The 15,880-nt window shown below is 44.7% G+C and overlaps 1 protein-coding gene across 1 annotated transcript; it reads right to left on the bottom strand.

Annotated features, from left to right (window-relative positions):
• Positions 1-6,386: 6,386 nt before the first annotated feature.
• HINT3 (histidine triad nucleotide binding protein 3) lies at positions 6,387-14,446 on the bottom strand. The gene is made up of 5 exons (XM_072333272.1): positions 14,229-14,446; positions 13,324-13,441; positions 12,282-12,351; positions 11,363-11,489; positions 6,387-9,835 (listed from the first exon to the last, which is right to left on the bottom strand). Exons 1-5 carry the CDS (start codon positions 14,382-14,384, stop codon positions 9,788-9,790), a joined length of 519 nt encoding a protein of 172 aa, XP_072189373.1. The 5' UTR covers positions 14,385-14,446; the 3' UTR covers positions 6,387-9,787.
• Between the last annotated feature and the right edge of the window lie 1,434 nt (positions 14,447-15,880).

The raw sequence follows: 15,880 nt of genomic DNA, 5'->3' as shown, positions 1-15,880 counted from the left end.
GGCAACCACTCGGCTCCCGCCCGCTGCGGTACGGCGGCGGGGCGGGGCGGCGGGGTCGGTGTGTGCCTTGGGCCCGAAGCCCATAACACAGGCGGTGCTGCTTTTCCAACGAAGCGGCCGCTGGTGTCGCTCGCAGAGGAATAGTTGGCTTCGTCTTCGTGTCCAGCTTTCTCAGTCGCCGTGCACGTTTTGTAACGTACCTACTGTATGAGTGCGGTCCTACACATACGTGAGTTGTAAATCACTCCGTACGCACCTCATTGGTGTGTGCACTCAGAACTGTTTGACAGAACGAGCTGACAGGAAGGCCGTGGCCTAGAGGCACCTTGCTGGTTACCGGCATGCCACAGGCCCTGCCTTCACCTGGCCTCAGCCATCACCTCTCCCCTCTGGCATCTCCAGATGCTTTATGGTGCCATCAGCCGTAGCAGGCAGTGAGGAACCCTGAGCACTACAATGCAGGAAGGTCAGTGACTGCAGCATGGGCGCTGGGGCAAACAGATGGGAAACAGATTCTTGTGAAGGGAAATGGCAGAGAAGCGGATGTTCAGCAGGATAAAAGAATGCTGTTTTGCGCTGCAGCTTATTGTTTGTTATAACTTAACATCTAGACTCGATAGCTGTAATCCCATACTCCCTGATCCCCGTTACGTTGAGCTGGAAGGTTCGGCTTATCCAGATTTCAGTAAGCCTTTATTAGGAGCAGGCCAGCTCAGCAGTAACTCATGGTCTGTGTTTTCCATGCTGATTTTTGGATGGCCTTTCTTCGACATGGCTAAGATTTTGCTCATGACCTGTAAGCACCGTATCGGTTGCATTCCTGATGTATCCATGTAGCCAATGCTTGACCTTCCCTACCTGCATTAAGCAGAACTGAATCTTGGTACAAAGCTTTCACCTCAACAGCTGCCAACTTCAGTGTGCACTGTAATCTGAGGGTGAATCTTCCTGGGCAGTTCTTGAGGAGGAAGTGAAGCAGCAGATGGAGATGTCTCTTGTTGGTCAGTTCAGAAGAGCTCAGTCGTGCCCACCACATTGAGCTGCTGACAAGCCCATCCCATGCAGCTTACAAAAGCTTTTTAGGAGGTGCCACTGGCATTATTGCTTGAGCTAAATCTCCTTGGGTCTGCCTTTCTCCTACTTTACCTGCACGGAGCGCTGCTGTCCACCCCAGAAGATGAAGATCTCCACGGTCTAGCAGTGCGTTTCTGATGAAGAACAGGGCTGAGGCTCTGCACTTTCCTGCTCTCTGCATGGGGATCCGTGCCGAATCCGTATGCTGCATAGCACAGTTTAAGAGTGTATGGAGATTAACAAGTAAGAGCTACAGAGTACTTACAGCACAAAAACAAAGCGTTGGTCAGATGCGGAACCCAGTACTGTAAGGTCTCAGATGAGCCAAGCAGATTATTGGGCTGCAGGAAGGGACTTGTCTTAAGGCAACAACAGCATCACACAACTACAATAGGGAGAGAAGGAAGTGGAATTCCTTCTTTTTACCTTTCAGGGGACTTTTAAGGACCTGAAATGTAATTACTCAAGTTGGAAGTTTTCCAGGAGCCTCGAGTAAACCATCCTCTCACAAAACACCCCACGGGATCATGCGGTGATCGTGAGTTCCCACGGACACAAAGCCGCGGTGCAGTGCTCATTGCTGTTCGCTGTCTCAGCACCCCAGAGCCGCTAACCCCGTGCTCCCTTCTGGATCCCAACCCAGCCGCAGCACCCCGCCTTTCAGCAGGCAGGGGGCACCGCCGCCTCTACGCACAGACGGGCCCGGCCTGAGCTCGCCCAGTGTCTGCCCGGGGCCTTTTAAGGCAGAACTATCCGCCTCCACCGAGCAACGCTCCGCCGCCCGGCCGCGCTTCCCGGCCGTAACGGGGCCGCTGTGTCCTTCCGGGGCGGGCACATCCCGGCGGCGGGGCGGGCGCAGCGTCCCGTGCCCGCGGGGCCGGCCGGGTACCGCAGTGCCTGTGGGGACGCGGAACCGGGGCCGAGAGCACCGCGGACAGCGGCTGCTGAGCGTCCTGCCCGCCCCGCTGCCCGACCTCGAGAGGCCGACTGCATCTCTTCGCTTTCTCAACTGCTGTGCGGATATGAGTGGACCGACCAAAAAGTTCAGTATTTGAAGTGTGTTCGGCAGCCTTGGCAGTCGCAGATGCAAAACTCTGGCGGAAACTATCAGGATTGTTTTTTCTCTCTCTTGCTTCTGACGAGGCTTATTTGTGTTGTTTCCCTCTCAGCTGACAGTTCACAGGAGAACCACCTCTACCATCGGCTGCTGGTTCCCATCTGAGTGCCACAAACCAATTCCAGGGAATGGAGGAGAATAAGGGGCAACGTGCTAAAACCAGCGGTGCAGTGAGTGACCTGAGGAGAAGCTGGCAGACCTGGGCAGAGGATCGGGTCGAGTACCAGAGGAAGAACCCATTCAGCAACGATGACAGGCTTGCATCTAAACCTCTGCACGCTCAGAGAGGAGACCCTGCCTACGGGAGACCCCCTGAAGGGTCTAAAACAGAGCAGAGAGGGAAAGATGCTCACTCGCATGTGGAAAAGGAGGTGGAAGAGCTGTGCCTGATTATCAGAAGCACCGGGCAGAAGGGAGAAGACGGACACGTGAGTGTAACATTTGGGCAGCTGTTTGAGACATATGTGACTATCTCCAACAAAGTGGTAGGAATCTTGCTGAGAGCCAGAAAACACGGCCTGGTTCGTTTTGAAGGTGAAATGCTTTGGCAAGGAAAGGATGATGATGTGGTCATCACTTTGCTGGAATGAGACTTTGGCATCTGATCAATTTTGCTGCTTGTTTCCATTTGGAAAAAAAAAACAAAAAACAAAAAAAAAAACAACACCTCTAAATACTGTCTTGAAAAAGGTTTTCACTGCAGAATTTCAGTTCTGCAAATGAACGGGACATTTAAAGGAGAGAAAATGGGTGTGAAACATAAAAAACCGGTTTGCATAAAAATAATAAGCTATTTTGGAGAGAAATCACAAATAATCAACTAATCTGTCACAACACCAAGCATGCTGTGGTTTTCAGGTATCCTCACTGGGTTAGTGCTTTAGGTTCTGAACACTAATGACTAATTGCCACCAGAAAGCACTGAATCTTGGAGGTTGTGAAAGACTTGCCGTGGGGGGGATTTTGTGATTTGTAAAACATGGAACTGAGCACTTTTGTGGGAATTCATATACTTCAAAGCAAAGCTTGGTTGTAGCAAAAGTTTTGGTTATTGGTGACTCTAAATCAATGGCAGTTAGGTTAACTTTCATGAAGTATATGAAAATGCCCAAGTTTACAGAAATATCACTTGCTTAGTGGCCTGCAATATACACAGCAAGGATATTTCACATTTCCTAAATAAGCTTCATCTTGCTGACTTTAATGGTCTATCCTTAGCATTGTGTCTTCTGCATCTAGTTCTTCCTCTCTGTATATCCTGCCACTTTCACCTCCTCTTCTAATGCTGTTTCATACTAAGGGGCATCACAAGGCTCTGCAGCTTTTAGTGACCTCAGATATACCCTTCACTAAAAGTATGGTGCCACAACACAGCAATTTGAAAGACATCAGAAAATATATTGGGGCATTCATGAAAAGGAAAAAATAACAACAACAAAAAAAAAGCTCTGGCTTTATACAGTAAAGTGTAGCAATGCTGTCTACAACAGGAGAGTAGAGATCCTGTAATGCCAAACACATAAGTAGAAGTATAGGATGCTGTCACAACCCTCATTTAGTCAAGGCAAAGCTGTGTTGCAAGTTCTCCAAACTGGGAGAAAAAATGAGCTGCTCGATAAAAATGAAATTGAGAGATGAGTGACGGGAATTTTCTTCATAGTTCTTCTGGAGGAACTTTTTTCAGCGTTCAGAATTGGCTACATTTGATAGTTGTAATAACAATATTAAAAATAATCAGGATCTGTGTTTCACATAATTGCCACCAAGAAATTGTCGGGAATACAGAACTTTTTTCTTTGTTTCTTTTAAACAGGGTAAATAAAAGCTCTTATGTGGTGTATGTGACGCTAAGAACAGTACTTGACGAGTCTTTAAAATAGGAATATTCTCTTGCCTCAAAAGGATACTGAGATTTAGTGTAAACTATGCACTAGATAAAACTGATTATTTAGTGTTATTTACATAAAATACCTTTTATTTTTATTTTTTTCAAAAAGCAGAAGTTTGAGCAATTGAATATACAGTTTGTGTTATCCCTCTGCCTCCTTTTCCTAGTGAAAAGACGAGGAGAATGGAAAAAAAACAGAGATGAACTTGGTGAAGTAAGTCCATGTGGAGAGCAGGAGAGCCAGATGAAAGCACAGCATAGAGGGGAAACAAAGGATGGGCTTCAATCACCACATCATTTCAGCATGTTGGAAACTGGAGAATACGTGCTGCACCAGACAGCGCTGGCTTGTGTTCTTAAAACCACCCCTTTCTAAGATAATTTATGGCTTAAAACAGGACTTACGTAACTTGTCATCGCTACGTATTTCAAATGCTTTGGTTTTTTTGGAAAAGCATTTCTAGCCAAATGACACGAGCATGAGTTAGTGGATTTCCACTCCCGTTTGATGCAACATGGGCGTGCATTTTGATTTCAAAGCAAATCAATTTTTTTATAACACAGCTATGAAACGTGGCCTGCTGCATTCTTTGTCAGTCCAGTTGATTCTGCTCTAGCGGTAGTTCGTAACTTAGAGAAGGCAGCTGGTGATACTTGAACTACAGGATGGCAGCATCAGGGAAAATAATCCATTGTTCTCAAAAGACACAGCTGAGGCAGCGTGTAACCTGAGCACTCTCAGGGTGCAAGTCCAGCTTGTGCAGACTCACTAATTCTTAATTAAGACTGACCCAAGTAGTTAAGCAACAAGAACCAAGGCTTCCACTGCCATGCATGTAGTGTCAGACAGTAACATGGCCTCAGCTGTGCTGCTGCTTAGGGTTGGTTTACGTATCACTTGAGCTCATCTGCAAAAGCTTTAAGCGTACCTCTCAGAACAGAAGTTAAGTGCCACGAAGATGATCAGGGGGCTGGAGCACCTCCCTTATGAAGACAGGCTGAGGGAGCTGGGCTTGTTCAGCCTGAAGAAGGCTGCAAGGTGACCTCATTGCAGCCTTTCAGTACCTGAAGGGAACCTATAATCAGGAGGGGAGTAAACTCTTTGAAAGGGCCAATAATAGCAGGACTAGGGGAAATGGTTTTAAGTTAAAAGAGGGAAGATTTAGGTTGGATGTCAGGGGGAAGTTCTTTACTAGGAGAGTGGTGAGGTCCTGGAACAGGCTGCCCAGGGAGGCTGTGGATGCCCTGTCCCTGGAGGTGTTCAAGGCCAGGTTGGATGGGACCCTGGGTAAACTGATCTAGTAAATGTGGATGTTTGGTGGCCCTGCCAGGCAGGGGGGTTGGAGCTTCATGATCCTTGAGGTCCCTTCCAACCCAGGTCATTCTGTGATTCTGTGTGATTCTGAGTAAGCCCAAATGAAATGGTCTTACCAAGACCTGTGTGACTGTGAGAAGATTGTCAGCAATCAAAACAAAGGGTTATTACTAAAAACATAATTCATAGGACATTCACAGGGGGTTGGATTTTTTCTAATAACAGCTGTAGGGCTAAATTTCCTGTCTGCCATTATTAGGTGAGCATTCTCTGAAGGTGGACGAGTCTTTCTGTCTCCTGTGTCCACACAATGGCACCAAAATCTGCCAAATTGGATCAGTGCACAAGTTGACAAATCTAATCCGCTTTCAGCAATCGCCCATATCTCAAAAGAAGTCTTTGAAAGGTAATGCAATTGTTCAGTTTGTCCACCAGATACACTCAAGAATAACAAAATCCATCGTAAAGCCAGTAGAGACAAGAACGCGCCCTACCTAATGAGCATGTCTGAACCTAGCTACCAGCTTACAAGTTTAACAATATTCTGCTTCTTCATCTGCAATGCAGCTTCAATTAGCATCTACAGGTGACAGTTTTTAGAAGTCTTCTTATGCAACAGGGCCTCTTTAGAGGAATAGAAATCCTCTTTAGTGGGACAGAATTTAATATATTCGCTAAAAATGTAAGATGTGTATTTTAAATATTAAAAATTGTTTGTAGTAGTATCTAAAGTTTGACCTTTTATGAGGTTTTCTGTCCTACCTTGTAACATTCAGCTCTTCCAGTCTCTCCTGAAGGTTCTCTTATCTTACAACAACCTTACCTGCTTCCTCTGCAGTCTTTCCTTTCAGTTGAAGCCTGTGAGTTCTGCACCTGGTTTGGACTGTGCATTGTATGGGAATTATCTGCACTTTGTCTTGTCAAACGAAAGCGCTTTCAGCACTTCAATAAATATTGCACAGCAGTTGAAATGACAGCGAGAGAGTTTTTATGCAGGTTCTACCATTCATATTTACTTCTCATATTTGCCAAATCTCAAATACGATCTTCACCAGTTTGCTTACATTTCCATGCTTTTGCAACCAACTCATGCTTATGGAGGCCTTAGAATACCTAGAGGGTCTATTACCAGTTTACTCACATGGAAAATGCTGTCCTTGGGTCAACACACCCATTTTTATCTTTTAATTCTACGTGCAACAGCATTGTATGTGTGTCTACTTCATCCTTTCAGGAGGCAATTAGTGGTCCAGCACAGAAGTATTATTCTCTGTGCTTGCATTAGGTAAAACAATTGAGCATAAGAGTACAAGCGAAGCTTTGTCATTCCTAAATATGTAGTCAAAAAAGCAGCTTTTCTCAAGACTGCTAATACTAGAACAAAGAACAGGGGTAGAGGCTAAGCAACTTTCCTTTGCTTCTCGGTCTTGTCTACTGAAGATTAAAACTGCTGAGTACATTCACTTTCCACAAGGTTTTTCAGCCATCTCTGCTCACCACAGCACTCTACAGAAGACTGGGGATGTTTTAAAATGGCGTTATAAAGCTGCTGTTGAAGAGGGTGACATAATGAACAGGGTCTGCCCACTGCTTTTGCCAGAGGGCAACCAACAATTCTGAAACACATTCAAAGCATTAGAATAGACTTTTCAGAAAATATTTCTTGGCCCAATTAAAAAATATCCGCTGAATCTAAGAACAAAGCTTGTCAATACAGGAGGAAAATGGAGCACAGTTCCATGATGGAAAGCACTAATGAGACACTAAGCATTCATCTCAGTAATGAATGTGGCTCCATTTAGCATCTTCTTGTTTGAGCCTGTTTGATGCTTGTTTGCTAGTGGCAGAGACAATTTGAAATTCCTATCTCGATTATCAGCAAAAGTTTTGTAAGCTAGGTTATGTCCTCATTTTTACCTCTCCAGTCTTACTTTCCTCTCACTATTTTGGCCCTCCTCAAACATAAAAGTCAGTCTTCACGTTTCCTGCTGCGTACATTTCAGTGTATTGGGGATGGACTTCAGTTTCTTTTGTAGCAGCTCAATGTCGTTTCCTGTTTGTGATTAAAACAGTGTTAACACACCAATCTTCTGACCAGAGAGATTGTGAATGTCCCATCCCTGGATGCATTCAAGGCCAGGCTGGACGTGGCTCTGGGCAGCCTGGTCTAATGGTTGGCAACCTTGCCCACGGCAGAGGCTGAAACTAGATGACCTCTGAGGTCCTTTTCAACCCAGGACATTCTATGACTCTATAATAGGATTCTATCGTTCTGTTGCTGAGCAGTGCTTGCACAGCACGACGGCATTCTCCTTCTCCCAGTCTGCCACTCCAACCAGTAGGCTTGGGGCAAGCAAGAAGATGGGAGGGGACAACCTGCACAACCACACAAAGCAACCAGAAGAGTTATCCTGTGCTGTATAATATCATGCTCAGCAATAAAAATGGAGGGAAGGCTTCTTGAGGGCTACAGTTAGGCTAGCCAGTGTTACTGGACTGCTTACAGGAGGTAATGATTGCCTTTACAGTGCAAATCTTGTTCTTTTTCCATCCTCTTTCCTTCATTTCTTAAACTAGTGTCACCTTGACCCATTTTCTCCCCCATCCCGCTGGGAGCAGAAGCGAGGAGGTATCTTACCACTGTATGGTTGGATCATTCCAAGATTAGCATTTGTTCAGTTTATTAATTCTTTTTGACAACAGTCCATGTTGGCTCTTCAAGTATTACATATCACAGTTAAGTACAGTTACACAGATTAATTAAAAATCAGGACACAGATAGTATTAACTCTTCAAAAAATCTTAATGTTCAGATATTTCATGAAGTTAGGAGCCCACTCAAGCCTCCCAATCTATTGCACAGAATTGATCAAAGTTCAGCGGCTTTAATTCACGCTCTTCACAGCTAATATTACAAATTAAAACCAAAGTACTACAAATTACATCAGTGCCCACTAATAAGAACAAGACATTGGGAATGAGGTCTTCAGAAAAGACTAATAGTAACTCTTCTGGGTAGAAAACATTTGTTTAGAAGAGTGCCTACCTTCTGAATTATGACGTATAGTCTCCTGTAATACATTGTCCACTAAGGCAACAGGTGCTGGATCAGTGGAAAACACTGAGATTATATTCAGGGAATCTTGCAGGTGCAACAGACCATCACCGCCTCAGCCGCATCTCAGTGCAACAGCCAAGGGCACTTGGTTGGTTAGGCACCAAGAGATAATAGTTTGTGAGCAAAGAAAATCCACTCCACGTTTTCTGGAGTTCAAAACTTTCCGAACAGCCTGCCTTAACATGGTATTGAAAAACAGAGTGCCAGCGTTGCTGATTAGAGTCATGCAGCGAGGGCAAGCGTTCAGCGGATTCCATAAGCACTTCAGAACACAATCCCTACAAGTTCTGCTTTTGGGCTGAGCCCCTGCTACTCCAAACTCAGATCGCTGTTATACAAGCCTGCTACAGTTCACTGTAATGAAGACCCATTTGTTTTGTTACCTCATTTAGAAATCAAATCTAGCCAAGGCAATAGTAATCTCCAAGTGACTTCCAGTGAGAACACGATCAGAATAATCTCAAAATCTGTTTTGTTTTAATTTCTTCTAACACGACACAGAAGAGCGGTGCTTTAAAATCCATTCCTCTGAACTCTTCACATATTTGTAAACATACAATAACGAGTTAAAAATATTGCGCACGTGAGAGGGGAACAATCTTTAGGTCCAACATAAAACCACTTATACATCCATGTAAAGGACATTCTATGGTTTAGCACTATCACACCTTGGGCATATACTGTATTAACATTTACTACGTCACTGCCATGCAAGTAAGATCGGCAATATATTAAAGTGGTTTAGCACCAGAAAAGTTAGTAGTGCACTTTCAGCAAGGTACCTGCTACTAACCAGGCGTAGGTAATATATCATACAAGAACAGATGGAAACTGAAAATACTTCAAATGTTCCCTGCAATTCCAGAATGATGCATCTTTAAAATAAAAGCTAGATTCCACAGCAAATATTACCCCGAGTACCATGTGCATGCTGTTACTACCAACCTGTTTCCTTAAGAGTGCATTCTGCTGCTATACCCCACATTCTACTGGGAAAAGTTGTCTACATATTTGTATGTGTTATGAATGCATGTATATGTATACACATAGATAAAATCATAATTAAAATGCATTTCCTTATTGTCAGAGAAATGTGCAGACTTCTGAAGAACCCAAATGTGTGAATTAGGTTGACAGCCCTACGTTCAGTATTCCCTCATAAGGAACTCAGCCTTTTTTTATCCTGGCATATATTTGGCCACAAACTGTGCAACCTTAAATCAGAGTTCAAAGACAAAGAACAAAATGGCTAATGACACAAGGCTAAGAGCGCTCTCAGCTGGCAGCATTTTCAGTTTGCAGTCGCTCAATCAGTTGCTCTGCCTATGAAAGAGAGAACACAAGGCATTAACAATGCAGCAGGCTGTCAGTTGGCTGAAAAATCTGCCTTAAAAATAGTAACAGCACAACACTGACAGACACAGCGTATATTATTCATTTTTATGGATAAAGCATACAAAGAAGTAAAATACCATGACTTTAAACAGCTGACATTGCCATGCGTTCACTAAACTCCCACTAGGGGATAAGGAAAGAAAAAACAACAACTCTGACAGTTGGAGGATGGTTGAGAGAAGTAATCACTGTTAAAGGATCACGTTTTAAGGACCTGGGAAGACAGTGACCAGAACAACCAAGCTATGAGAACTGGAATTCCTTGGGACACTCTCCAGAACAGCATCCTGTGGCCTCTTCACACCTCACAACTCCACTGCAGTCATACACATTACTGAGTGATGGAGAGCATGTGTGTGCTGTTCGTGTCATTAGAAACACATTCATTCTTTGGTTATGTCACGAGGCCCATATGTGCTTTTTCTCATCATATGGCTATTCATGCATCTACCACATAGCTGGGACTGTTACACTTTGTATATGTTTGCATTGTATAGAACTAAAAAAAACTTCCTGACAATTCAAGAACATTTTCCAACTTGACAACTGGGCAAAATATCTTTTGAATTGCATCCACACTGGATAACCAGACCTGGTACAGAGATCTCTATGCTAATCCAAAATAGTAACCAATATAACTAGACAAGCCATAGGTCTTCTTTCCTCCCTCCCCTACCCCCCCCGTCCCATGGTGCTCTGTTACACAGCAGCCAGATCTGCTTCATTCAAGATAGGTGAGATGTCCAACAAGCTACCACCACAAAGAAGCAGAGTTTTTTCCTCTTAAAGAGGCTGCCATAATCATCTTTAGGAGAGACTTTTTTCAGCACCTTTGCCTTGGGGTTGCCCAATGACACAAGGATGCTGGAGCTACACTGCATGGACAGATCCTCTGCTGAGGAAAGAGGTTTTCAAGCAGTGATTGGCAGCTTCAATTCAATCTCATTGGCAATCTCTACAGACAGTAAACAGCACAAACAATGCTTTGGTACAGCAAACACTTGTTTCAGTCTAAGGGTGGCAAGATGAGCAAAAAAATGTATGAACTGATAAAACCAACCATGACGTGGCCATATTTTTCATCTAAATTGGGCTATGTGTTATACATGTCTTTGTTCAACCATCACATTCTAATGAATCTTTTTGTATCAAAGAACAAATACTTACAAGGTCTAGTCAGAAGCAAATCACATCCACCTAAGCTACACATTAAATCCAGAACTACTTCACTGTTTGCTGTTAATGTTAGTCACTCTGTCTCCCTGTGTAAGTGTAAACAGTATCAAATTTTACCCATTGCCTTTTCTCAAATAGGTAATGCAGAATATAACAAATAATTATAGTAATGATAAAATTAATAGCTCAAAGAATATCTTGGATGTTAGATAGACATCAACCTCTTTCTTGAGGTTTCTAGAGGCTTGGAAGACCTCTAACAAACCTCATTACACTTACTGTGATAAACCAGTAGGAGTTGATTCTGTAAATCAGCCTGGATAAGAATCCCAGCTGACTTGCCGGGGCCAAGATGTGCAGATGCAGGTGGGATATTGAGCAGAATGGAGGCCAGTGAAAACCCATTCTTCAGAAAGAGAAAACAAGTTCAAAACACCGGTGATGTTAATACAGGAAGAATTACAGAATACATTTTACGTTCGAGATCAATTGCACAAAGAAATTTACTCACAACGTTTTCCTTTTACATTGCATGAAAAATAATGTGTCCTTTCCCATCAACATGCTCTGACACAAACCCTTCAGAAGACCACCAACCACTTACTTCACAACTCTCTACCCAGCACACTGTGCTAAAACGAGGGTTAAAAAACAGGAATGTTCCTTAGATACACCATACCTACTTGGAAAGTTAAGTATCACCACATTAACGTATTTTCTACCTATTTTAAACAGGAAGACTCATCTCCCTACACTCTACGCTGCTTAAATTATGTCACAGCTCACTTCATGCTGGCTACAGAACAGACTGACTTAAACTAAATGAATGCAGGTATAACTCTGAAACACACTGCAGCGCCCCGGTGAAAGTGACAAACTTTATCTTTCCTGGAATCCACCGGTGGAGTCAATGTCCAGCACGTAACTAAAGAACAGCCTTTTAGATAAGCTGTGTGAACTGGCCTCCCTGTTCCACAATGCGTTCAGGAAAGAATCGCAGTCAGAACACAATCTACACTGGGAACTTATCAGGGAAAAAAAGAGTTTATATTCATTGCCAGGGCATGAGACTGGACAAGTCATATGGTAAGTCAAGGCAAACCCAATAAACCTTACTGCAAATGTAACATGGTACCTAAAACAGCATTTTGAAAAGCCAAGGACATGAGTAATTAACACAGAAGGCTCAAGTACCTACCTTATATCATTCAAGTCACTGAAGTTATTCTTCTGGAGAACAGATTTTCCAACTTCCATCATTCTTTTCACTATCAAATACAAATGAATTTCATTTACTGTTTAGTTCAAATAATGTTTTACGTATCTTAAGACTTTAGAGTCAAATAGTTTAAAGCAGGTGTTCTTAAGAAACAAAACCTTTGACTATTAACGTCAACAAAGATTACATTAAGATCACAAGCTTGTGTTTGCTTTATTCAAAGTATAAATACCATAACTGCTCATAATAAAACAGACTGTCAAGACATTGCAGTGCAAAGTTTGATGTGAAAATCACTACTGTTACTGATTTCCACACTATGCCACACAGAGGTCATGGTTTACTAATCTCATGTCTCTACACAGCAACACTGACCTCTATCTCCCTTGTAGCCTGGAGTTAGAAAGTTTCAGATACGAAACTAAAATGAAAGCACAATGAAACCATCATCCCTACTTATTACTAGGACAGCGTTTTCGTTCCTGTAAAAGAGAAGAAACTCTGATGCAAAAACTTCCAAGACAAAAGCATAAAAAATAACTGCCTCGGAGCAAAACACACAGAAGTTGCTTCTGAAGGAAACGCCGACATTTAGAAGTCAAATAGGATGAGTCAAAATTTGCAACACGGGACTACAATGCTTCTCTTGTAGCACCTGCCATTTTCCCCACAGCAGAATCCGTTCATGCATTTAGGGATGTAATTTTTTCCTGTTACTCAACACACTTAGCCGGGCATTTCTTTGTAGCGGCACTTCCAGCCAAGAGCAGAAGCATCTATCTATACTCCATGCAAACAAAACAAGATTTCTGGCATCAGTGCAGCATTACTCTAGAACAGCACATGATAGAGGTTTTCAGCAAGAGTAACTCCCCGCCCAACTCACTCACATCACGCGTTCCAGTGTTTTACAACCGCAGACAAATAATGTCCAAAGCTGTAATTTACTTGACAGCACGCTATGTAAGACTGCTGTCTTTGCCCCTGATCTAAGCTGAGTAACACACATTTCCAGCCTTACCTATGGGCACATGCTCTGACTTCAGTGTTTTGCAGTTTCCCATGTGCTCTACCGGCACCACCAGGTAGTGGTGAGGGGCACCAGGCCTGATATCTCTAAAGCAAACAAGGTCTTCATACTGCAGAAGAATACAAACACATTACATGATCAGGATGAGGAAAACAGCAGGTAACACAGTTGGCCTTCCCCTGTACCAGTTTGATATTACTTGGTATCATATTTGAATCAACTAACAACAATATCAAAACTAAAGCCTATTTTCTTTTGTCGCTACACTGAAGCAAGCTGTCTTGGAATATGCCTGCTGAAACACTGGAGCACAGCCTTGTTTCCTCAGCTGGCCTTCTGCAGACAGAATTCCTCAGTATCTAACAGCAGTAGAACCTGTTCCATGACCACCTTTAGACTTGTAGCTATTGTACAACAAGATACTTGTTGTGAAAGCTTCATCGTGGCCTCCATAAAAGAACAGACAACCTCTATGGCTACATGGCAACCCCAGGACTGGTATCCCTAAGGTGACACCCTTCGTTAGCTGGAAATAAAAACACCACTTTCCTCAGAGAGGGAGCAGCAGTCAGCTGGCCTACAAACACCCAGGATTTCAGGGGCTGATCTACAGCTCTCATAAGTTAACCCCTTCGGTGTTCTCTCCGTTCCCTGAGCGCTGCCACAAGAGCTCAACCAAGACGGGCGCCACGGCTCCGCTCTCGCACGGCCGCCTCACGCCGCAGCCCAGCCCTGCGGACCGACGGCTTCGCGTCCGTCCCACCAGCCCACCCCATAGCGGGAAGCGGGCGGCTCTCCGCCGGACAGCAGGCCGCGGCGCGGGGCAAAGCGCTGCCAAGGACAACGAGGGCGGCGGCGGCAGCGACCCTCCCTCCGTCGGGGCCACCCCTACCCACCTGGCAGGGCAGCAGCGCGGTGCCCGGCTCCTCCCGGCGGGCGATCCTGCAGAACACGCACTTGCCATCGTAACCGCCGCTCGCGGGTTCTTTCCCCTCGGCGAGAAGCTGCTCGTTCCCCGGGCCGGCGGCGGCCGCGGCCTCCTCACCCGCCATCGCCCCTCGCCCAAGCAGGCACCGCCCCGCGACCGGCCGCAGGCCCACCCGCCCTCACGTATTCGCCGCCTGCGCCAATGGCGGCCCTGCAGCGCTCGGGGCCCGGGCTCGCCCGCGCCACCTCCAGGCGCGGAGGGCTGCAGCGAGCGAGCGTTCGGCGTTCAGCGGGTGTGTGACGCGGGACGGGGTTATGTGTGCTTAAGGCTTGTGCTTAAGGCTTGTGGCTGGCTCCCGCGGGTGACCATAGCCATGTTAAAGAGCCTTCGGTGGAGGCTCCGAAACAAACCACCGTCTCTGTTCAGCCTAAGTTTTCAGTAAAAAAAGCACAAACTGGAAATAAAGTGAACGCACTCTGACCTCGTTTAAATCAAAGCTGAAAGATGCTGTTTCCCGATGGTAGTTAACCTTTGGTGTTAGAAGCATTTTCTCAGCTTGCTCGTACTGACCCGCAGGCCTCAGCCTGTGCTTAGAGGCCAGGAGGTGCCACACTTCGAGTTGCAGTCATAGATGTTGGAAAAGACCTCTAAGATCATCCAGTGTCTGTCTGCCTACCACCAATATTGCCCATTAAACCATGTCCCTGACTACTACATCTACACTTAGATACCCTCAGGCATGGTGACCAACACCATGTCTGGTTGTCTGTTCTAATGCCCATCTTCTCTTCCTGAAAAGAAATTTATCCTAACATCCAACCTGAACACTCCCTGGTACAACTTGAAGTGTTCTCTCTCATACTATCACTGTTACCTGGGATAAGAGGCTGACCCCCACCTTGCCACAGCCTCCTTTTGAGTCACTATATATAGTCTTGGGTTGAAAAGGACCACAATGATCACCCAGTTTCAACCCCCTGCTATGTGCAGGGTTGTCAACCACCAGACCAGGCTGCCCAGAGCCACATCCAGCCTGGCCTTGAATGCCTCCAGGGATGGGGCATCCACAACCTCCTTGGGCAACCTGTTCCAGTGCGTCACCACCTCCCTGTAGAGATGGAGGCCTCCAGGATCCCTACATTTTAAGATTATAATAATAATCTGCGAAGATTAATTGGGAAACAGCTGTGTCTTACCTGGTTCTAAAGCCAGCTTTGCACAAAAAGTCCAGTGCAAGAATTGCAAACCAGCACCAATCACCAGTGCCTCACAGGGCACTTAGCAGCCCTGCCGTGAATGAGCGTTTCTATATGGTCCCAAATAACAAACTGTTATCCCCTGAGGTACATACGTGTTCCATGTCACAAAAACAGGCTCTTCCTAAAGTAGTTATGGCTATAAGAGCAAAATTACCAGTGACTGGTTCCTCTTGACTTACATAAAAATTCTACAACTATTGCACTCAAGGTCATGTTCAAAGAAACGTTCAAAAGCACAGTTGCTATATTAATATGAAATCATATTTTTCTTTTTCCTAATGCCAATTTTCTTTACCTACTAAATGCATACATTGATAAAGCTGGGAACTAACTGCTTTTAGGTGAATGTGAAGGTGGTCCA

Source organism: Excalfactoria chinensis, chromosome 3 (assembly GCF_039878825.1).
Source record: "Excalfactoria chinensis isolate bCotChi1 chromosome 3, bCotChi1.hap2, whole genome shotgun sequence".
In the NCBI taxonomy this organism is placed as follows: domain Eukaryota; kingdom Metazoa; phylum Chordata; class Aves; order Galliformes; family Phasianidae; genus Excalfactoria; species Excalfactoria chinensis.
Note: the sequence above shows the minus strand (reverse complement) of the source record. Positions and strands in the feature narration are given on the sequence as shown.

Coding starts and splice junctions, on each gene's coding strand:
- HINT3 (XM_072333272.1), bottom strand. CDS start 14,384: ATGGCGGGTGAGGAGGCCGCGGCCGCCGCCGGCCCGGGGAACGAGCAG. Junction 11,490..12,281: donor AGTGACTTGAATGATATAAG/GTAGGTACTTGA, acceptor CTCTTTCTGAAG/AATGGGTTTTCACTGGCCTC. Junction 9,836..11,362: donor ACTCCTACTGGTTTATCACA/GTAAGTGTAATG, acceptor TCTCTTTCATAG/GCAGAGCAACTGATTGAGCG.